General features: G+C 39.6%; 1 protein-coding gene across 4 annotated transcripts in view; it reads left to right on the forward strand.

The window, feature by feature from the left end:
- Positions 1–19,851, forward strand: part of LOC131957454 (dnaJ homolog subfamily C member 13) — a 128,725-nt gene that overhangs the window by 27,938 nt on the left and 80,936 nt on the right. For all 4 annotated transcript variants that reach the window (XM_059322277.1, XM_059322279.1, XM_059322278.1 and 1 more), the window contains exons 20-29: positions 3,211–3,306; positions 4,530–4,637; positions 4,882–4,974; positions 6,596–6,776; positions 11,146–11,221; positions 11,490–11,649; positions 12,397–12,561; positions 13,981–14,085; positions 16,047–16,249; positions 16,481–16,565. In XM_059322277.1, coding sequence (XP_059178260.1) covers positions 3,211–3,306; positions 4,530–4,637; positions 4,882–4,974; positions 6,596–6,776; positions 11,146–11,221; positions 11,490–11,649; positions 12,397–12,561; positions 13,981–14,085; positions 16,047–16,249; positions 16,481–16,565 — 1,272 coding nt within the window. The remainder of the gene's footprint in view (positions 1–3,210; positions 3,307–4,529; positions 4,638–4,881; positions 4,975–6,595; positions 6,777–11,145; positions 11,222–11,489; positions 11,650–12,396; positions 12,562–13,980; positions 14,086–16,046; positions 16,250–16,480; positions 16,566–19,851) is intronic.

A 19,851-nucleotide genomic window follows, 5' to 3' on the forward strand; every position in this document is an offset into this window, starting at 1 on the left:
TGATTCTGTCCACTTCCAAAACCCAAGTCACCACCCTTGATTCTGTCCACTTCCAAAACCCAAGTCACCACCCTTGATTCTGTCCACTTCCACGTCACCACCCTTGATTCTGTCCACTTCCATGTCACCACCCTTGATTCTGTCCACTTCCACGTCACCACCCTTGATTCTGTCCACTTCCACGTCACCACCCTTGATTCTGTCCACTTCCAAAACCCAAGTCACCACCCTTGATTCTGTCCACTTCCAAAACCCAAGTCACCACCCTTGATTCTGTCCACTTCCACGTCACCACCCTTGATTCTGTCCACTTCCATGTCACCACCCTTGATTCTGTCCACTTCCACGTCACCACCCTTGATTCTGTCCACTTCCAAAACCCAAGTCACCACCCTTGATTCTGTCCACTTCCAAAACCCAAGTCACCACCCTTGATTCTGTCCACTTCCACGTCACCACCCTTGATTCTGTCCACTTCCATGTCACCACCCTTGATTCTGTCCACTTCCACGTCACCACCCTTGATTCTGTCCACTTCCACGTCACCACCCTTGATTCTGTCCACTTCCAAAACCCAAGTCACCACCCTTGATTCTGTCCACTTCCAAAACCCAAGTCACCACCCTTGATTCTGTCCACTTCCACGTCACCACCCTTGATTCTGTCCACTTCCATGTCACCACCCTTGATTCTGTCCACTTCCACGTCACCACCCTTGATTCTGTCCACTTCCACGTCACCACCCTTGATTCTGTCCACTTCCAAAACCCAAGTCACCACCCTTGATTCTGTCCACTTCCAAAACCCAAGTCACCACCCTTGATTCTGTCCACTTCCACGTCACCACCCTTGATTCTGTCCACTTCCATGTCACCACCCTTGATTCTGTCCACTTCCACATCACCACCCTTGATTCTGTCCACTTCCATGTCACCACCCTTGATTCTGTCCACTTCCACATCACCACCCTTGATTCTGTCCACTTCCAAAACCCAAGTCACCATCCTTGATTCTGTCCACTTCCATGTCACCACCCTTGATTCTGTCCACTTCCATGTCACCACCCTTGATTCTGTCCACTTCCATGTCACCACCCTTGATTCTGTCCACTTCCATGTCACCACCCTTGATTCTGTCCACTTCCAAAACCCAAGTCACCACCCTTGATTCTGTCCACTTCCATGTCACCACCCTTGATTCTGTCCACTTCCATGTCACCACCCTTGATTCTGTCCACTTCCAAAACCCAAGTCACCACCCTTGATTCTGTCCACTTCCACGTCACCACCCTTGATTCTGTCCACTTCCATGTCACCACCCTTGATTCTGTCCACTTCCACATCACCACCCTTGATTCTGTCCACTTCCATGTCACCACCCTTGATTCTGTCCACTTCCACATCACCACCCTTGATTCTGTCCACTTCCAAAACCCAAGTCACCACCCTTGATTCTGTCCACTTCCATGTCACCACCCTTGATTCTGTCCACTTCCACATCACCACCCTTGATTCTGTCCACTTCCATGTCACCACCCTTGATTCTGTCCACTTCCAAAACCCAAGTCACCACCCTTGATTCTGTCCACTTCCATGTCACCACCCTTGATTCTGTCCACTTCCAAAACCCAAGTCACCACCCTTGATTCTGTCCACTTCCAAAACCCAAGTCACCACCCTTGATTCTGTCCACTTCCACATCACCACCCTTGATTCTGTCCACTTCCAAAACCCAAGTCACCACCCTTGATTCTGTCCACTTCCACATCACCACCCTTGATTCTGTCCACTTCCAAAACCCAAGTCACCACCCTTGATTCTGTCCACTTCCATGTCACCACCCTTGATTCTGTCCACTTCCACGTCACCACCCTTGATTCTGTCCACTTCCAAAACCCAAGTCACCACCCTTGATTCTGTCCACTTCCAAAACCCAAGTCACCACCCTTGATTCTGTCCACTTCCACGTCACCACCCTTGATTCTGTCCACTTCCAAAACCCACGTCACCACCCTTGATTCTGTCCACTTCCAAAACCCAAGTCACCACCCTTGATTCTGTCCACTTCCAAAACCCAAGTCACCACCCTTGATTCTGTCCACTTCCACGTCACCACCCTTGATTCTGTCCACTTCCAAAACCCAAGTCACCACCCTTGATTCTGTCCACTTCCACATCACCACCCTTGATTCTGTCCACTTCCAAAACCCAAGTCACCACCCTTGATTCTGTCCACTTCCATGTCACCACCCTTGATTCTGTCCACTTCCACGTCACCACCCTTGATTCTGTCCACTTCCAAAACCCAAGTCACCACCCTTGATTCTGTCCACTTCCATGTCACCACCCTTGATTCTGTCCACTTCCAAAACCCAAGTCACCACCCTTGATTCTGTCCACTTCCAAAACCCAAGTCACCACCCTTGATTCTGTCCACTTCCACGTCACCACCCTTGATTCTGTCCACTTCCAAAACCCACGTCACCACCCTTGATTCTGTCCACTTCCAAAACCCAAGTCACCACCCTTGATTCTGTCCACTTCCAAAACCCAAGTCACCACCCTTGATTCTGTCCACTTCCACGTCACCACCCTTGATTCTGTCCACTTCCAAAACCCAAGTCACCACCCTTGATTCTGTCCACTTCCACGTCACCACCCTTGATTCTGTCCACTTCCAAAACCCAAGTCACCACCCTTGATTCTGTCCACTTCCAAAACCCACAACTATATAATGACTTGTGCAACACTGCGGGTCAGCTCATGTATTTAATTTCTTTATTCCAAATATTTGAAGGCTATCTTACTGCTATGTTTTTACTACTCAATTGCTTTATTCCAAATATTTGAAGGCTATGTTACTGCTATGTTTTTACGACTCAATTTCTTTATTCCAAATATTTGAAGGCTATGTTACTGCTATGTTTTTACGACTCAATTTCTTTATTCCAAATATTTGAAGGCTATCTTACTGCTATGTTTTTACTACTCAATTGCTTTTTATTGCAATGCTGTTATTATGGTGTTGTTTTTTTTTTTTTTGAACGGCCAGTGTGAAAAAAGGCCTGAGTGCCTACTGTTGTTACCGTTATTGAATAAATAAATGAATAAATGTGGTTTCAATTGTTCTGTTTTAGTCTAAGTGTACATGTTACATTTATTCTTGTTGCTTCTCTGTATTTAACAGTAATGTGCTCTAATATTCTACCAGCCCACAGGTCTGATGACCTATCTTGACTCCACTGATGATGTCCCAGTTTCTGAGACTGACCGCCTACATATACGGGATAATGTCAAGCTAGCTCAGGTATGTAGACAGTAGTATCTGATGAGCTCAGGTAAATAGACTGTAGTATCTGATGAGCTCAGGTAAATAGACTGTAGTGTCTGATGAGCTCAGGTAATTAGACTGTAGTATCTGATGAGCTCAGGTATGTAGACAGTAGTATCTGATGAGCTCAGGTAAATAGACAGTAGTATCTGATGAGCTCAGGTAATTAGACTGTAGTATCTGATGAGCTCAGGTAATTAGACTGTAGTATCTGATGAGCTCAGGTAATTAGACTGTAGTATCTGATGAGCTCAGGTAATTAGACTGTAGTATCTGATGAGCTCAGGTAATTAGACTGTAGTATCTGATGAGCTCAGGTAATTAGACTGTAGTATCTGATGAGCTCAGGTAAATAGACTGTAGTATCTGATGAGCTCAGGTATGTAGACTAGTCTGATGAGCTCAGGTAAATAGACTAGTGTCTGATGAGCTCAGGTAAATAGACTGTAGTATCTGATGAGCTCAGGTAAATAGACTGTAGTATCTGATGAGCTCAGGTAATTAGACTAGTATCTGATGAGCTCAGGTAAATAGACTGTAGTATCTGATGAGCTCAGGTAATTAGACTGTAGTATCTGATGAGCTCAGGTAATTAGACTGTAGTATCTGATGAGCTCAGGTAATTAGACTGTAGTATCTGATGAGCTCAGGTAAATAGACTGTAGTATCTGATGAGCTCAGGTATGTAGACTAGTCTGATGAGCTCAGGTAAATAGACTAGTGTCTGATGAGCTCAGGTAAATAGACTGTAGTATCTGATGAGCTCAGGTAAATAGACTGTAGTATCTGATGAGCTCAGGTAATTAGACTAGTATCTGATGAGCTCAGGTAAATAGACTGTAGTATCTGATGAGCTCAGGTAAATAGACTGTAGTATCTGATGAGCTCAGGTAAATAGACTGTAGTGTCTGATGAGCTCAGGTAAATAGACTGTAGTATCTGATGAGCTCAGGTAAATAGACTGTAGTATCTGATGAGCTCAGGTAAATAGACTGTAGTGTCTGATGAGCTCAGGTATGTAGACTAGTCTGATGAGCTCAGGTAAATAGACAGTAGTATCTGATGAGCTCAGGTAAATAGACTGTAGTATCTGATGAGCTCAGGTATGATGTAGACTGTAGTAAAGTCTGAAAAAGAAAATTTGATTCATTCATAGAAGAGCAGTCCATTGTTTCATTAAAATTGTCTTCTTGTTACAGGACCATTTTAACAAGAATAAACGTAACCAACAGCTCCTTCTGCTTGAAAAAAAAATTGATAACTTGCTCCAGCACTGGAGATCCCGCATAGGTCTTGATAATAAACAGGTGAGATTTCTGTGCTTTTCATTTGATTATGATAATAAACAGGTGAAGTTTCTGTGCTTTTTATTTGATCATGACAATAAACAGGTTTTGTTATTCAAACATGTTTTTTGTACAAACATACTTTAGTAGTTAAAAAACATGTGTTTTATTAACAAAAAGATGTGTATTATTAAACCATTTTCTGTGTATACCAATGTATTCTCTGCAAGTATTTGTTTTGTACACACCTTTCTTACATTTGTAGCAGCAAAATGAAAAGCCAATAGTGCTGAGAAAAAGAAGACAAAGGATCAAAAGTGAAGCCAATTGGCCCTTATTTTACTACTACTTTAATCAGGTAAATGGTTTGGTACACTAACCTTGTATTTGACTGTCTCAAAGGATCGCATGGTGTATAGACTCCACACTTTCAATGCCCTATTGCGTCTTTATTAGCTTTACACTATCTCAGTGTCAAATACATGGTTACTGATCCCATATGAGTGTCAAATACATGGTTACTGGTCCCATACGAGTGTCAAATACATGGTTACTGGTCCCATACGAGTGTCAAATAAATGGTTACTGATCCCATATGAGTGTCAAATACATGGTTACTGGTATCATGTGACTGTCAAATACATGGTTACTGGTATCATGTGACTGTCAAATACAAGCTAGAAGAATAAAGATTGAACAAGCTAATCATACTAATGCAACTGCCTTCACTTGCCTTTATCATCAACAAAAAGAAAGATGTGGAGGAAACTGAACTTACTTACCCCATTAAGATAACCTGTTTAGAACTTTATCAATCAATGATAAACTGAACTTACCACATTATGATAAACTGTTCAGAATCTTATCAATCAAAGATAAACTGAACTTACCACATTAAGATAAACTGTTTAGAACTTTATCAATCAATGATAAACTGAACTTACCACATTAAGATAAACTGTTTAGAATCTTATCAATCAAAGATAAACTAAGCTTACCACATTCAGATAAGCTGTTTAGAACTTTATCAATCAATGATAAACTGAACTTACCACATTAAGATAAACTGTTTAGAATCTTATCAATCAAAGATAAACTGAGCTTACCACATTCAGATAAGCTGTTTAGAACTTTATCAATCAATGATAAACTGAACTTACCACATTAAGATAAGCTGTTTAGAACTTTATCAATCAATGATAAACTGAACTTACCACATTAAGATAAGCTATTTAGAACTTTATCAGTCAATGATAAACTGAACTTACCACATTAAGATAAGCTATTTAGAACTTTATCAATAAATGATAAACTGAACTTACCACATTTACCCCTTTACCATGTGTCACGAGTTAACTCGTCATATAAAATCTTGTGCTTAACTGCACATCACGAGTTAACTCGTCTTCAGATAAAAAAGTCGTCTGTGTGCCATGCGTCCCAAGTTAACTCGTCTTGATACGAAAATAGCATTGGAAATCAATAACAATGTAGAGGGAGGCTAATCTAACAGCCAATTCAACAGCGGATGATAAAAATAGGTCATCACGTGATGTGAAAACGAAAGTGGGAAAAAAAACAATTACACGGTTAACAAAAAAAAAAAAAAAACATTTCACGATAAAGGGGTTAAGATAAGCTGTTTAGAACCTTATCAATCAATGATAAACTGAACTTACCACATTAATATAACCTGTTTAGAACTTTATCAATCAATGATAAACTGAACTTACCACATTAAGATAAGCTGTTTAGAACTTTATCAATCAAAGATAAACTGAACTTACCACATTAAGATAAGCTGTTTAGAACTTTATCAATCAATGATAAACTGAACTTACCACATTAAGATAAGCTGTTTAGAACTTTATCAATCAATGATAAGCTGAACTTACTTACCACATTCAGATAAGCTGTTTAGAATCTTATCAATCAATGATAAACTGAACTAACCCTCAATTGATCCTGTTCTATTGTAGGATCATTCCAAGCCCAACTTGATATGGAACTATAAGACTAGAGAAGAATTGCGTGAGAGTTTAGAGAATGAAATGAGAGCCTTCAGTGTGGATAAAGAATTGGGTGCCACCTTTATTGTAGGCTGGAACCACACAGAGTTTGAGGTGCCATACCACTGTCTAGCTGATGAAATCAAAATAGGTCAGTCACACACGCTTTAGATTATACACTTATCTTAAAATGATATTAGGATAGAGCTCACAGAAAGGGGTTAGGATTATCCACTTATTTTTTGATATATGATATATCTGAGAGTATCCACTTATTGTGTCTGTAGGTGACTACTACCTAAGGCTTGTGATATATATCTAAGTGTATCCACTTATTGTGTCTGTAGGTGACTACTACCTAAGGCTTGTGATATATATCTGAGAGTATCCACTTATTGTGTCTTTAGGTGACTACTACCTAAGGCTTGTGATATATGATATATCTGAGTGTATCCACTTATTGTGTCTGTAGGTGACTACTACCTAAGGCTTGTGATATATATCTGAGTGTATCCACTTATTGTGTCTGTAGGTGACTACTACCTAAGGCTTGTGATATATATCTGAGAGTATCCACTTATTGTGTCTGTAGGTGACTACTACCTAAGGCTTGTGATATATATCTGAGAGTATCCACTTATTGTGTCTGTAGGTGACTACTACCTAAGGCTTGTGATATATATCTGAGTGTATCCACTTATTGTGTCTGTAGGTGACTACGACCTAAGGCTTGTGATATATATCTGAGTGTATCCACTTATTGTGTCTGTAGGTGACTACTACCTAAGGCTTGTGATATATATCTGAGTGTATCCACTTATTGTGTCTGTAGGTGACTACTACCTAAGGCTTTTGATATATATCTGAGTGTATCCACTTATTGTGTCTGTAGGTGACTACTACCTAAAGCTTGTGATATATGATATATCTGAGTGTATCCACTTATTGTGTCTGTAGGTGACTACTACCTAAAGCTTGTGATATATGATATATCTGAGAGTATCCACTTATTGTGTCTGTAGGTGACTACTACCTAAGGCTTGTGATATATATCTGAGAGTATCCACTTATTGTGTCTGTAGGTGACTTCTACCTAAAGCTTGTGATATATATCTGAGAGTATCCACTTATTGTGTCTGTAGGTGACTACTACCTAAGGCTTGTGATATATATCTGAGTGTATCCACTTATTGTGTCTGTAGGTGACTACTACCTAAGGCTTGTGATATATATCTGAGAGTATCCACTTATTGTGTCTTTAGGTGACTACTACCTAAGGCTTGTGATATATGATATATCTGAGTGTATCCACTTATTGTGTCTGTAGGTGACTACTACCTAAGGCTTGTGATATATATCTGAGTGTATCCACTTATTGTGTCTGTAGGTGACTACTACCTAAGGCTTGTGATATATATCTGAGTGTATCCACTTATTGTGTCTGTAGGTGACTACTACCTAAGGCTTGTGATATATATCTGAGAGTATCCACTTATTGTGTCTGTAGGTGACTACTACCTAAGGCTTGTGATATATATCTGAGTGTATCCACTTATTGTGTCTGTAGGTGACTACTACCTAAGGCTTGTGATATATATCTGAGAGTATCCACTTATTGTGTCTTTAGGTGACTACTACCTAAGGCGTGTGATATATATCTGAGTGTATCCACTTATTGTGTCTGTAGGTGACTACTACCTAAGTCTTGTGATATATATCTGAGTGTATCCACTTATTGTGTCTGTAGGTGACTACTACCTAAGGCTTGTGATATATATCTGAGTGTATCCACTTATTGTGTCTGTAGGTGACTACGACCTAAGGCTTGTGATATATATCTGAGTGTATCCACTTATTGTGTCTGTAGGTGACTACTACCTAAGGCTTGTGATATATATCTGAGTGTATCCACTTATTGTGTCTGTAGGTGACTACTACCTAAGGCTTTTGATATATATCTGAGTGTATCCACTTATTGTGTCTGTAGGTGACTACTACCTAAAGCTTGTGATATATGATATATCTGAGTGTATCCACTTATTGTGTCTGTAGGTGACTACTACCTAAAGCTTGTGATATATGATATATCTGAGAGTATCCACTTATTGTGTCTGTAGGTGACTACTACCTAAGGCTTGTGATATATATCTGAGAGTATCCACTTATTGTGTCTGTAGGTGACTTCTACCTAAAGCTTGTGATATATATCTGAGAGTATCCACTTATTGTGTCTGTAGGTGACTACTACCTAAGGCTTGTGATATATATCTGAGTGTATCCACTTATTGTGTCTGTAGGTGACTACTACCTAAGGCTTGTGATATATATCTGAGAGTATCCACTTATTGTGTCTTTAGGTGACTACTACCTAAGGCTTGTGATATATGATATATCTGAGTGTATCCACTTATTGTGTCTGTAGGTGACTACTACCTAAGGCTTGTGATATATATCTGAGTGTATCCACTTATTGTGTCTGTAGGTGACTACTACCTAAGGCTTGTGATATATATCTGAGAGTATCCACTTATTGTGTCTTTAGGTGACTACTACCTAAGGCGTGTGATATATATCTGAGTGTATCCACTTATTGTGTCTGTAGGTGACTACTACCTAAGTCTTGTGATATATATCTGAGTGTATCCACTTATTGTGTCTGTAGGTGACTACTACCTAAGGCTTGTGATATATATCTGAGTGTATCCACTTATTGTGTCTGTAGGTGACTACTACCTAAGTCTTGTGATATATATCTGAGTGTATCCACTTATTGTGTCTGTAGGTGACTACTACCTAAGGCTTGTGATATATATCTGAGTGTATCCACTTATTGTGTCTGTAGGTGACTACTACCTAAGGCTTGTGATATATATCTGAGGGTATCCACTTATTGTGTCTGTAGGTGACTACTACCTAAGGCTTGTGATATATATCTGAGTGTATCCACTTATTGTGTCTGTAGGTGACTACTACCTAAGGCTTGTGATATATATCTGAGTGTATCCACTTATTGTGTCTGTAGGTGACTACTACCTAAGGCTTGTGATATATATCTGAGTGTATCCACTTATTGTGTCTGTAGGTGACTACTACCTAAGGCTTGTGATATATATCTGAGTGTATCCACTTATTGTGTCTGTAGGTGACTACTACCTAAGGCTTGTGATATATATCTGAGTGTATCCACTTATTGTGTCTGTAGGTGACTACTACCTAAGGCTTGTGATATATATCTGAGTGTATCCACTTATTGTGTCTGTAGGTGACTACTACCTAAGGCTTGTGATATATATCTGAGTGTATCCACTTATTGTGTCTGTAGGTGACTACTACCTAAGGCTTGTGATATATATCTGAGTGTATCCACTTATTGTGTCTGTAGGTGACTACTACCTAAGGCTTGTGATATATATCTGAGTGTATCCACTTATTGTGTCTGTAGGTGACTACTACCTAAGGCTTGTGATATATATCTGAGTGTATCCACTTATTGTGTCTGTAGGTGACTACTACCTAAGGCTTGTGATATATATCTGAGTGTATCCACTTATTGTGTCTGTAGGTGACTACTACCTAAGGCTTGTGATATATATCTGAGTGTATCCACTTATTGTGTCTGTAGGTGACTACTACCTAAGGCTTGTGATATATATCTGAGTGTATCCACTTATTGTGTCTGTAGGTGACTACTACCTAAGGCTTGTGATATATATCTGAGTGTATCCACTTATTGTGTCTGTAGGTGACTACTACCTAAGGCTTGTGATATATATCTGAGTGTATCCACTTATTGTGTCTGTAAGACTACTACCTAAGGCTTGTGATATATATCTGAGTGTATCCACTTATTGTGTCTGTAGGTGACTACTACCTAAGGCTTGTGATATATATCTGAGTGTATCCACTTATTGTGTCTGTAGGTGACTACTACCTAAGGCTTGTGATATATATCTGAGTGTATCCACTTATTGTGTCTGTAGGTGACTACTACCTAAGGCTTGTGATATATATCTGAGTGTATCCACTTATTGTGTCTGTAGGTGACTACTACCTAAGGCTTGTGATATATATCTGAGTGTATCCACTTATTGTGTCTGTAGGTGACTACTACCTAAGGCTTGTGATATATATCTGAGTGTATCCACTTATTGTGTCTGTAGGTGACTACTACCTAAGGCTTGTGATATATATCTGAGAGTATCCACTTATTGTGTCTGTAGGTGACTACTACCTAAGGCTTGTGATATATATCTGAGTGTATCCACTTATTGTGTCTGTAGGTGACTACTACCTAAGGCGTGTGATATATATCTGAGTGTATCCACTTATTGTGTCTGTAGGTGACTACTACCTAAGGCTTGTGATATATATCTAAGAGTATCCACTTATTGTGTCTGTAGGTGACTACTACCTAAGGCTTGTGATATATATCTGAGTGTATCCACTTATTGTGTCTGTAGGTGACTACTACCTAAGGCTTGTGATATATATCTGAGTGTATCCACTTATTGTGTCTGTAGGTGACTACTACCTAAGGCTGCTGCTTGAAGAAGATGACGATGAAGCTTCAGAAGAAACCAGTGCTATCAAAAAGTCGTGAGTTATGTTTGAAAACATATCTATTCATTATATTCCCCTATGGGTTAGGGTTAGGGTTAGGGTTAGTGAGTCATCTTTGAAAACATATCTATTCATTATATTCCCCTATGGGTTAGGGTTAGGGTTAGGGTTAGGGTTAGTGAGTCATGTTTGAAAACATATCTATTCATTATATTCCCCTATGCATATTATTCTAGTTTTGATGAATGCTACTATTACACCTCTAGTTAATGTAATTATTGTTTTGTCTTCTGTCCTTTCAAAGATACGAGTTTTTCAATGACCTTTACCATCGTTTCCTGCTGACCCCCAAAATTCCAATGAAGTGTATGTGCCTGCAAGCTATGGCTATAGTCTATGGCAGATGTCATGAGGAGATTGGTGCTTTCAATGATACCAGATACATAGTTGGCATGTTGGACAGGGTAAGTCTGTGATACCAGATACATGTTGGACAGGGTAAGTCTGTGATACCAGATACATGTTGGACAGGGTAAGTCTGTGATACCAGATACATGTTGGACAGGGTAAGTCTGTGATACCAGATACATGTTGGACAGGGTAAGTCTGTGATACCAGATACATGTTGGACAGGGTAAGTCTGTGATACCAGATACATGTTGGACAGGATAAGTCTGTGATACCAGATACATGTTGGACAGGGTAAGTCTGTGATACCAGATACATGTTGGACAGGGTAAGTCTGTGATACCAGATACATGTTGGACAGGGTAAGTCTGTGATACCAGATACACGTTGGACAGGGTAAGTCTGTGATACCAGATACATGTTGGACAGGGTAAGTCTGTGATACCAGATACATGTTGGACAGGGTAAGTCTGTGATACCAGATACATGTTGGACAGGGTAAGTCTGTGATACCAGATACATGTTGGACAGGGTAAGTCTGTGATACCAGATACACGTTGGACAGGGTAAGTCTGTGATACCAGATACATGTTGGACAGGGTAAGTCTGTGATACCAGATACATGTTGGACAGGGTAAGTCTGTGATACCAGATACACGTTGGACAGGGTAAGTCTGTGATACCAGATACACGTTGGACAGGGTAAGTCTGTGATACCAGATACATGTTGGACAGGGTAATCAATACTAGTTGTGTATATTCACTTGGTGTATTTATGGATGTCTTTATCCACTGGTCTCCAGTGCACGGACAAGCTAGAACGTGATCGTCTGATTCTCTTCCTCAACAAACTCATCCTGGACCAAAGAAATGTCAAAGAACTTATGGATGCCAATGGTGTGAAAACTTTAGTGGACCTCTTGACCATTGCCCACCTGCACACAACAAGAGCAACTGTCCCGTTACAGGTTAAGAATCTCAATCTTTCTTACATGCTATTTATATATATATATATTCTACTAAAACTCAAGTTTGTTTACAAGTGTGTATATTTATTTATTTTTTTTTTTTTTTGTTTGTCTGTTCCCCTAGATGAGAACATCTGCCTATGTGTAGAACTGTAATATACATATTTATGTTGAGAAAAATGTTCTTTTTCCCCCAAATATTAAATATTATTTAAAGATGATAATTAATTTATCCATATATTCATTTGTAGAAACACCCCTTTAAAAGTTCAGAACAAAAAGTAACTTTCAAAGGGAACTATAGTGTCATCACTTGAAACAAATAGGATATTTTCAAAATTAAACAAAACTTGTAGGCCCAAAGTTTTAACATTGGAAAAGTATACACAATAATGATGAGTAAAAAATTATTTAAACTCTAATGCAAAAACAATAAACAATAATAATGACATCATCAAAACTTGGTTATAAAGACACTAACATTGCTGCCTAATTTATTTGTTGAATCATAAAAGTGGTCTGCATGCAGAACTTCTTTCCAAATTCTTTATTTGCTTATTTTTTCATGTCTGAGGAAAGTAGGCCAAACTAAATTTAATTACTTATAAAGGAAAACAAGTATAAAAACTATTTTAGTCCTTAAATATTTGATATTAATCTTTGTTTTTTAGCTTCACAGATCATTTAATTAGATGATAAAATGAATTTATCTAGAACAACAGATAAACAAGACTTAAGCCATGTTTCATCTATCTATGAACAAGTAGAGAATCTATATAGATTCTAGATCTAGAATCTAGCTCACTCACACAATGAATAATTGAGTTTCTTTACTAAACTATCTCAGGCCTTAAATATTTTATATTAATCTTTGTTTATTTTTTTAGCAAAGGAATTGGCTAAATTAGGGTATAATTCAATTTAAAATAATATTTGCATAATTTAACTTTATGGCATAGAGTAGTCTTTCAATTTTCACTCAATGGTATGTGCCTAGCTGGCTGAGATGCTAATGTAATAGTAACCATGTAGATGGTATGTGCCTAGCTGGCTGAGATGCTAATGTAATAGTAACCATGTAGATGGTATGGGTTCAAAACACATCATTTCAGTCTGAAATATTTTTGTTTTTATCACAACACGTGATTGGTTCTAATTCATTATTATTAGTTGGACCTTAGCTTTCATAATTTATTCATTTATTATTAATATGAAGTTCAAGCTCAGAAAATATTATAGAAAGAAATCGATGTTTTTAAAAGGCAAAAACATGTAATTGTAAGCTGAGGTGTGACTTCTTTTTAGATGTAAATGATAAAGTTGCCTTTTTGGCGTGGTGCTAGATGACCCTGAAACCCACAGTTATCCAAGGATAACAAGTAGTCTAGTGAACTTATCAATTTTATGTCTTTCACTTAGACCAATGTGATAGAGGCAGCACCTGACATGGAGAGAGAAAGTGAGAGAGAATGGTACTATGGCAACAAAGAGAAAGAAAGACTGGGACCTTTTAGTTACACTGAGGTAAATTTTAATACACATTTTTGTTTAACACAGGTAAATCTAATGCCTATTTTAACCTTATTTACACTGAGGTAAATATGTATTTTAACATATTAGTTATAACCTTTTATTTAGTTCACTATATCCATTTGCTTATTTGTTTGTGGGTTTTGGCAAATTTTGTTACTCAATTTTAACCCACTTCTCACACTGTGTTTACACTTATGACATGTATACTAGACTTGACCTATTTATATGTATACTTAACATGTTATGGGTATATGAAGTCACTGTGCACAAAACCACAACTATTTTCGTGTTCTGGATGAAGTTTTTGTCCAAATTTCTAGCACTCAGCTGATTGCAAAATGTAACTTAAAATAAATATACTTATCTTAAGTTTTTGAGTGCACACTTTTGAAATTTCTAACTTCTCTAAAAAAGTTATAATCACCTATTATTTCTTTAATTAAATCCCAAACATGTTTAAATGAAAACTTGTCTAATTAAAGGCATTACAATTTGCATGAAGGGATCCCACTTGTACTGACTATAAGGCAGATAACAAGTGATCATTATTTAGATTTAAAATGAGAAATAATTAATATTTTTTAAAAAGTGTCATAGGCCCACCTCTAAAATCTAGAAATACTTCTGTTCTTAATGATAGACTCGTCAATAGGAATGATAGACTCGTCAATAGGAATGATAGACTCGTCAATCGGATTTCAGTATAGTTATGACTGGAACTCATTATTTTTAATGCACTTGGCATTTACAGATTTCCAAAGAAATGAGACACTCCTCAGACATTATTCTTTCAAACAGTACAAGCTTTTCCTGTAGGATATAAATGAGCAACAAAGCAGTAGATCTATATGTTATAAGCCACTTTTCCTGTAGGATATAAATGAACAACAAAGCAGTAGATCTATATGTTATAAGCCACTTTTCCTGTAGGATATAAATGAGCAGCAACAAAGCAGTAGATCTATATGTTATAAGCCACTATGACTTTAAAAAGTGCAAATAAAAATAATTGTAGCAAAACATTCTTCTCTCCACTCAAGTAGTGAATGTTGTTTTTTTGTTTTAAGTCTATTTTTTTCTTTGGGTAACATTTGTTTAACTTTTTAATTTGAAAATTCTGAGAAAGTACATCAGAAAACTAAATGCTACTCTCGTTATAAATATCATAAAGTACATCAGAAAACTAAATGCTACTCTCGTTATAAATATCATAAAGTACATCAGAAAACTAAATGCTACTCTCGTTATAAATATCATAAAGTACATCAGAAAACTAAATGCTACTCTCGTTATAAATATCATAAAGTGACAGCAAGCTGGAGAAATGGCTACCGTGGGGGTGGGGTGGGGGTGGGGTGAGGCAATTGTACTGTGGATTGATGGTAGGGTAATAGCAGGTGGGTAATGTTGAATTCAGATTTTTTTGCACAATTACAATATTTCCTCTATACTCCGTATACGAGAAAATAAATATGAATAAATGAAAAGGGAGATAAAAGATGAGTTTGTTGTGGTCTATGTTTCTTAGATGAAAAACTTGTATGAAGAAGAGATAAGTTTGTTGTGGTCTATGTTTCTTAGATGAGAAACGTGTATGAAGAAGAGATAATTTTGTTGTGGTCTGTGTTTCTTAGATGAAAAACTTGTATGAAGAAGAGATAAGTTTGTTGTGGTCTATGTTTCTTAGATGAAAAACTTGTATGAAGAAGAGATAAGTTTGTTGTGGTCTATGTTTCTTAGATGAAAAACTTGTATGAAGAAGAGATAAGTTTGTTGTGGTCTATGTTTCTTAGATGAAAAACTTGTATGAAGAAGAGATAAGTTTGTTGTGGTCTATGTTTCTTAGATGAAAAACTTGTATGAAGAAGAGATAAGTTTGTTGTGGTCTATGTTTCTTAGATGAAAAACTTGTATGAAGAAGAGATGAGTTTGTTGTGGTCTATGTTTCTTAGATGAAAAACTTGTATGAAGAAGGAACTGTCCATGCAAAGACCAGATGCTGGGCTCAAGGAATGGATGGCTGGAAACCATTGCAGTCTGTCCCCCAACTCAAGTGGATGTTGCTAGCCAGCAGTCAGCCTGTCATGAATGAAACTGACATGGCCACACTTGTACTCAACATGCTCATCAAAATGACAGAATACTACCCTAGTCGGTCAGTGACCTCATGTGATTTCTCTCTCTCTCTCTCTCTCTCTCTCTCTCTCTCTCTCTCTACCTCTATGTGTACCTGATTTCTCTCTCTCTCTCTCTTCCTCTATGTCTACCTGATTTCTCTCTCTCCATCTAACTCAGCTAAGATAGAAGTCAGGTTGAAATCTAGCTTGACTTCGAAGTTTCTTCTTGTTGAATCTTTGAATGTACCTTGGCTTGTTTGTTTGACCAGTGACTCTGATGGTGCCATCATTCGTCCCTTGCCTAGGATCAAAAGGATCCTATCTGATGCCACTTGTCTGCCTCACATTGTGCAGGTAAGGGACATACACAGCAGTTGCTTTTTTTACAAACTTTTATTAAGCTGACAAACCTATCTGTGTCCTTAATGGGTGGTTGACATGTGTCTGTCATTAGGTGGGTGACATGTGTCTGTCATTAGGTGGGTGACATGTGTCTGTCATTAGGTGGTTGATGTGTGTCTGTCATTAGGTGGGTGATGATTGTCTGACATTGTGTGGGTAAGTATGTGACACATGTGTGTGTCAGTGTGTGGGTAGGTATGTGACATGTGTGTCAGTGTGTGGGTAGGTATGTGACACATGTCTGTCAGTGTGTGGGTAGGTATGTGACACATGTCTGTCAGTGTGTGGGTAGGTATGTGACATGTGTGTCAGTGTGTGGGTAGGTATGTGACAACATGTCTGTCAGTGTGTGGGTAGGTATGTGACACATGTCTGTCAGTGTTTGGGTAGGTATGTGACACATGTGTGTGTCAGTGTGTGGGTAGGTATGTGACATGTGTGTCAGTGTGTGGGTAGGTATGTGACATGTGTGTCAGTGTGTGGGTAGGTATGTGACACATGTCTGTCAGTGTGTGGGTAGGTATGTGACACATGTCTGTCAGTGTGTGGGTAGGTATGTGACATGTGTGTCAGTGTGTGGGTAGGTATGTGACACATGTGTGTGTCAGTGGGTAGGTATGTGACACATGTCTGTCAGTGTGTGGGTAGGTATGTGACACATGTCTGTCAGTGTGTGGGTAGGTATGTGACATGTGTGTCAGTGTGTGGGTAGGTATGTGACACATGTCTGTCAGTGTGTGGGTAGGTATGTGACATGTGTGTCAGTGTGTGGGTAGGTATGTGACACACGTGTGTGTCAGTGTGTGGGTAGGTATGTGACACATGTCTGTCAGTGTGTGGGTAGGTATGTGACACATGTCTGTCAGTGTGTGGGTAGGTATGTGACATGTGTGTCAGTGTGTGGGTAGGTATGTGACACATGTCTGTCAGTGTGTGGGTAGGTATGTGACATGTGTGTCAGTGTGTGGGTAGGTATGTGACACATGTCTGTCAGTGTGTGGGTAGGTATGTGACACATGTCTGTCAGTGTGTGGGTAGGTATGTGACATGTGTGTCAGTGTGTGGGTAGGTATGTGACACATGTCTGTCAGTGTGTGGGTAGGTATGTGACATGTGTGTCAGTGTGTGGGTAGGTATGTGACACATGTCTGTCAGTGTTTGGGTAGGTATGTGACACATGTGTGTGTCAGTGTGTGGGTAGGTATGTGACACATGTCTGTCAGTGTGTGGGTAGGTATGTGACACATGTGTGTGTCAGTGTGTGGGTAGGTATGTGACACATGTGTGTGTCAGTGTGTGGGTAGGTATGTGACAACATGTCTGTCGGTGTGTGGGTATGTGACACATGTGTGTGTCAGTGTGTGGGTAGGTATGTGACACATGTCTGTCAGTGTGTGGGTAGGTATGTGACACATGTGTGTGTCAGTGTGTGGGTAGGTATGTGACACATGTGTGTGTCAGTGTGTGGGTAGGTATGTGACACATGTCTGTCAGTGTGTGGGTAGGTATGTGACATGTGTGTCAGTGTGTGGGTAGGTATGTGACACATGTCTGTCAGTGTGTGGGTAGGTATGTGACATGTGTGTCAGTGTGTGGGTAGGTATGTGACACATGTGTGTGTCAGTGGGTAGGTATGTGACACATGTCTGTCAGTGTGTGGGTAGGTATGTGACACATGTCTGTCAGTGTGTGGGTAGGTATGTGACATGTGTGTCAGTGTGTGGGTAGGTATGTGACACATGTCTGTCAGTGTGTGGGTAGGTATGTGACATGTGTGTCAGTGTGTGGGTAGGTATGTGACACACGTGTGTGTCAGTGTGTGGGTAGGTATGTGACACATGTCTGTCAGTGTGTGGGTAGGTATGTGACACATGTCTGTCAGTGTGTGGGTAGGTATGTGACATGTGTGTCAGTGTGTGGGTAGGTATGTGACACATGTCTGTCAGTGTGTGGGTAGGTATGTGACACATGTCTGTCAGTGTGTGGGTAGGTATGTGACATGTGTGTCAGTGTGTGGGTAGGTATGTGACACATGTCTGTCAGTGTGTGGGTAGGTATGTGACATGTGTGTCAGTGTGTGGGTAGGTATGTGACACATGTCTGTCAGTGTTTGGGTAGGTATGTGACACATGTGTGTGTCAGTGTGTGGGTAGGTATGTGACACATGTCTGTCAGTGTGTGGGTAGGTATGTGACACATGTGTGTGTCAGTGTGTGGGTAGGTATGTGACACATGTGTGTGTCAGTGTGTGGGTAGGTATGTGACACATGTCTGTCAGTGTGTGGGTAGGTATGTGACATGTGTGTCAGTGTGTGGGTAGGTATGTGACACATGTCTGTCAGTGTGTGGGTAGGTATGTGACATGTGTGTCAGTGTGTGGGTAGGTATGTGACACATGTGTGTGTCAGTGTGTGGGTAGGTATGTGACATGTGTGTCAGTGTGTGGGTAGGTATGTGACATGTGTGTCAGTGTGTGGGTAGGTATGTGACACATGTCTGTCAATGTGTGGGTAGGTATGTGACACATGTCTGTCAGTGTGTGGGTAGGTATGTGACATGTGTGTCAGTGTGTGGGTAGGTATGTGACACATGTCTGTCAGTGTGTGGGTAGGTATGTGACACATGTGTCAGTGTGTGGGTAGGTATGTGACATGTGTGTCAGTGTGTGGGTAGGTATGTGACACATGTGTGTGTCAGTGGGTAGGTATGTGACACATGTGTCTGTCAGTGGGTAGGTATGTGACACATGTGTGTGTCAGTGGGTAGGTATGTGACACATGTGTCAGTGGGTAGGTATGTGACACATGTGTGTCAGTGGGTAGGTATGTGACACATGTGTGTCAGTGGGTAGGTATGTGACACATGTGTGTGTCAGTATGTGGGTAGGTATGTGACACATGTGTCTGTCAGTGTGTTGGTATGTGACACATGTGTGTCAGTGTGTTGGTATGTGACACATGTGTGTCAGTGTGTTGGTATGTGACACATGTGTCTGTCAGTGTGTTGGTATGTGACACATGTGTCTGTCAGTGTGTTGGTATGTGACACATGTGTGTCAGTGGGTAGGTATGTGACACATGTGTGTCAGTGTGTAGGTATGTGACACATGTGTCTGTCAGTGTGTTGGTATGTGACACATGTGTGTCAGTGGGTAGGTTATTTGATGCACATCTAGTGTGGCTTTTGTTTGTTGTCTGAATGAATCTGTGGGCATATGCTCAGTTTTTACTCTATTTTT

The sequence above is a fragment of the Physella acuta genome, unplaced genomic scaffold (genome assembly GCF_028476545.2).
Source record: "Physella acuta isolate Inbredline_101_S28 unplaced genomic scaffold, ASM2847654v3 ptg001245l, whole genome shotgun sequence".
NCBI classification, from domain to species: domain Eukaryota; kingdom Metazoa; phylum Mollusca; class Gastropoda; family Physidae; genus Physella; species Physella acuta.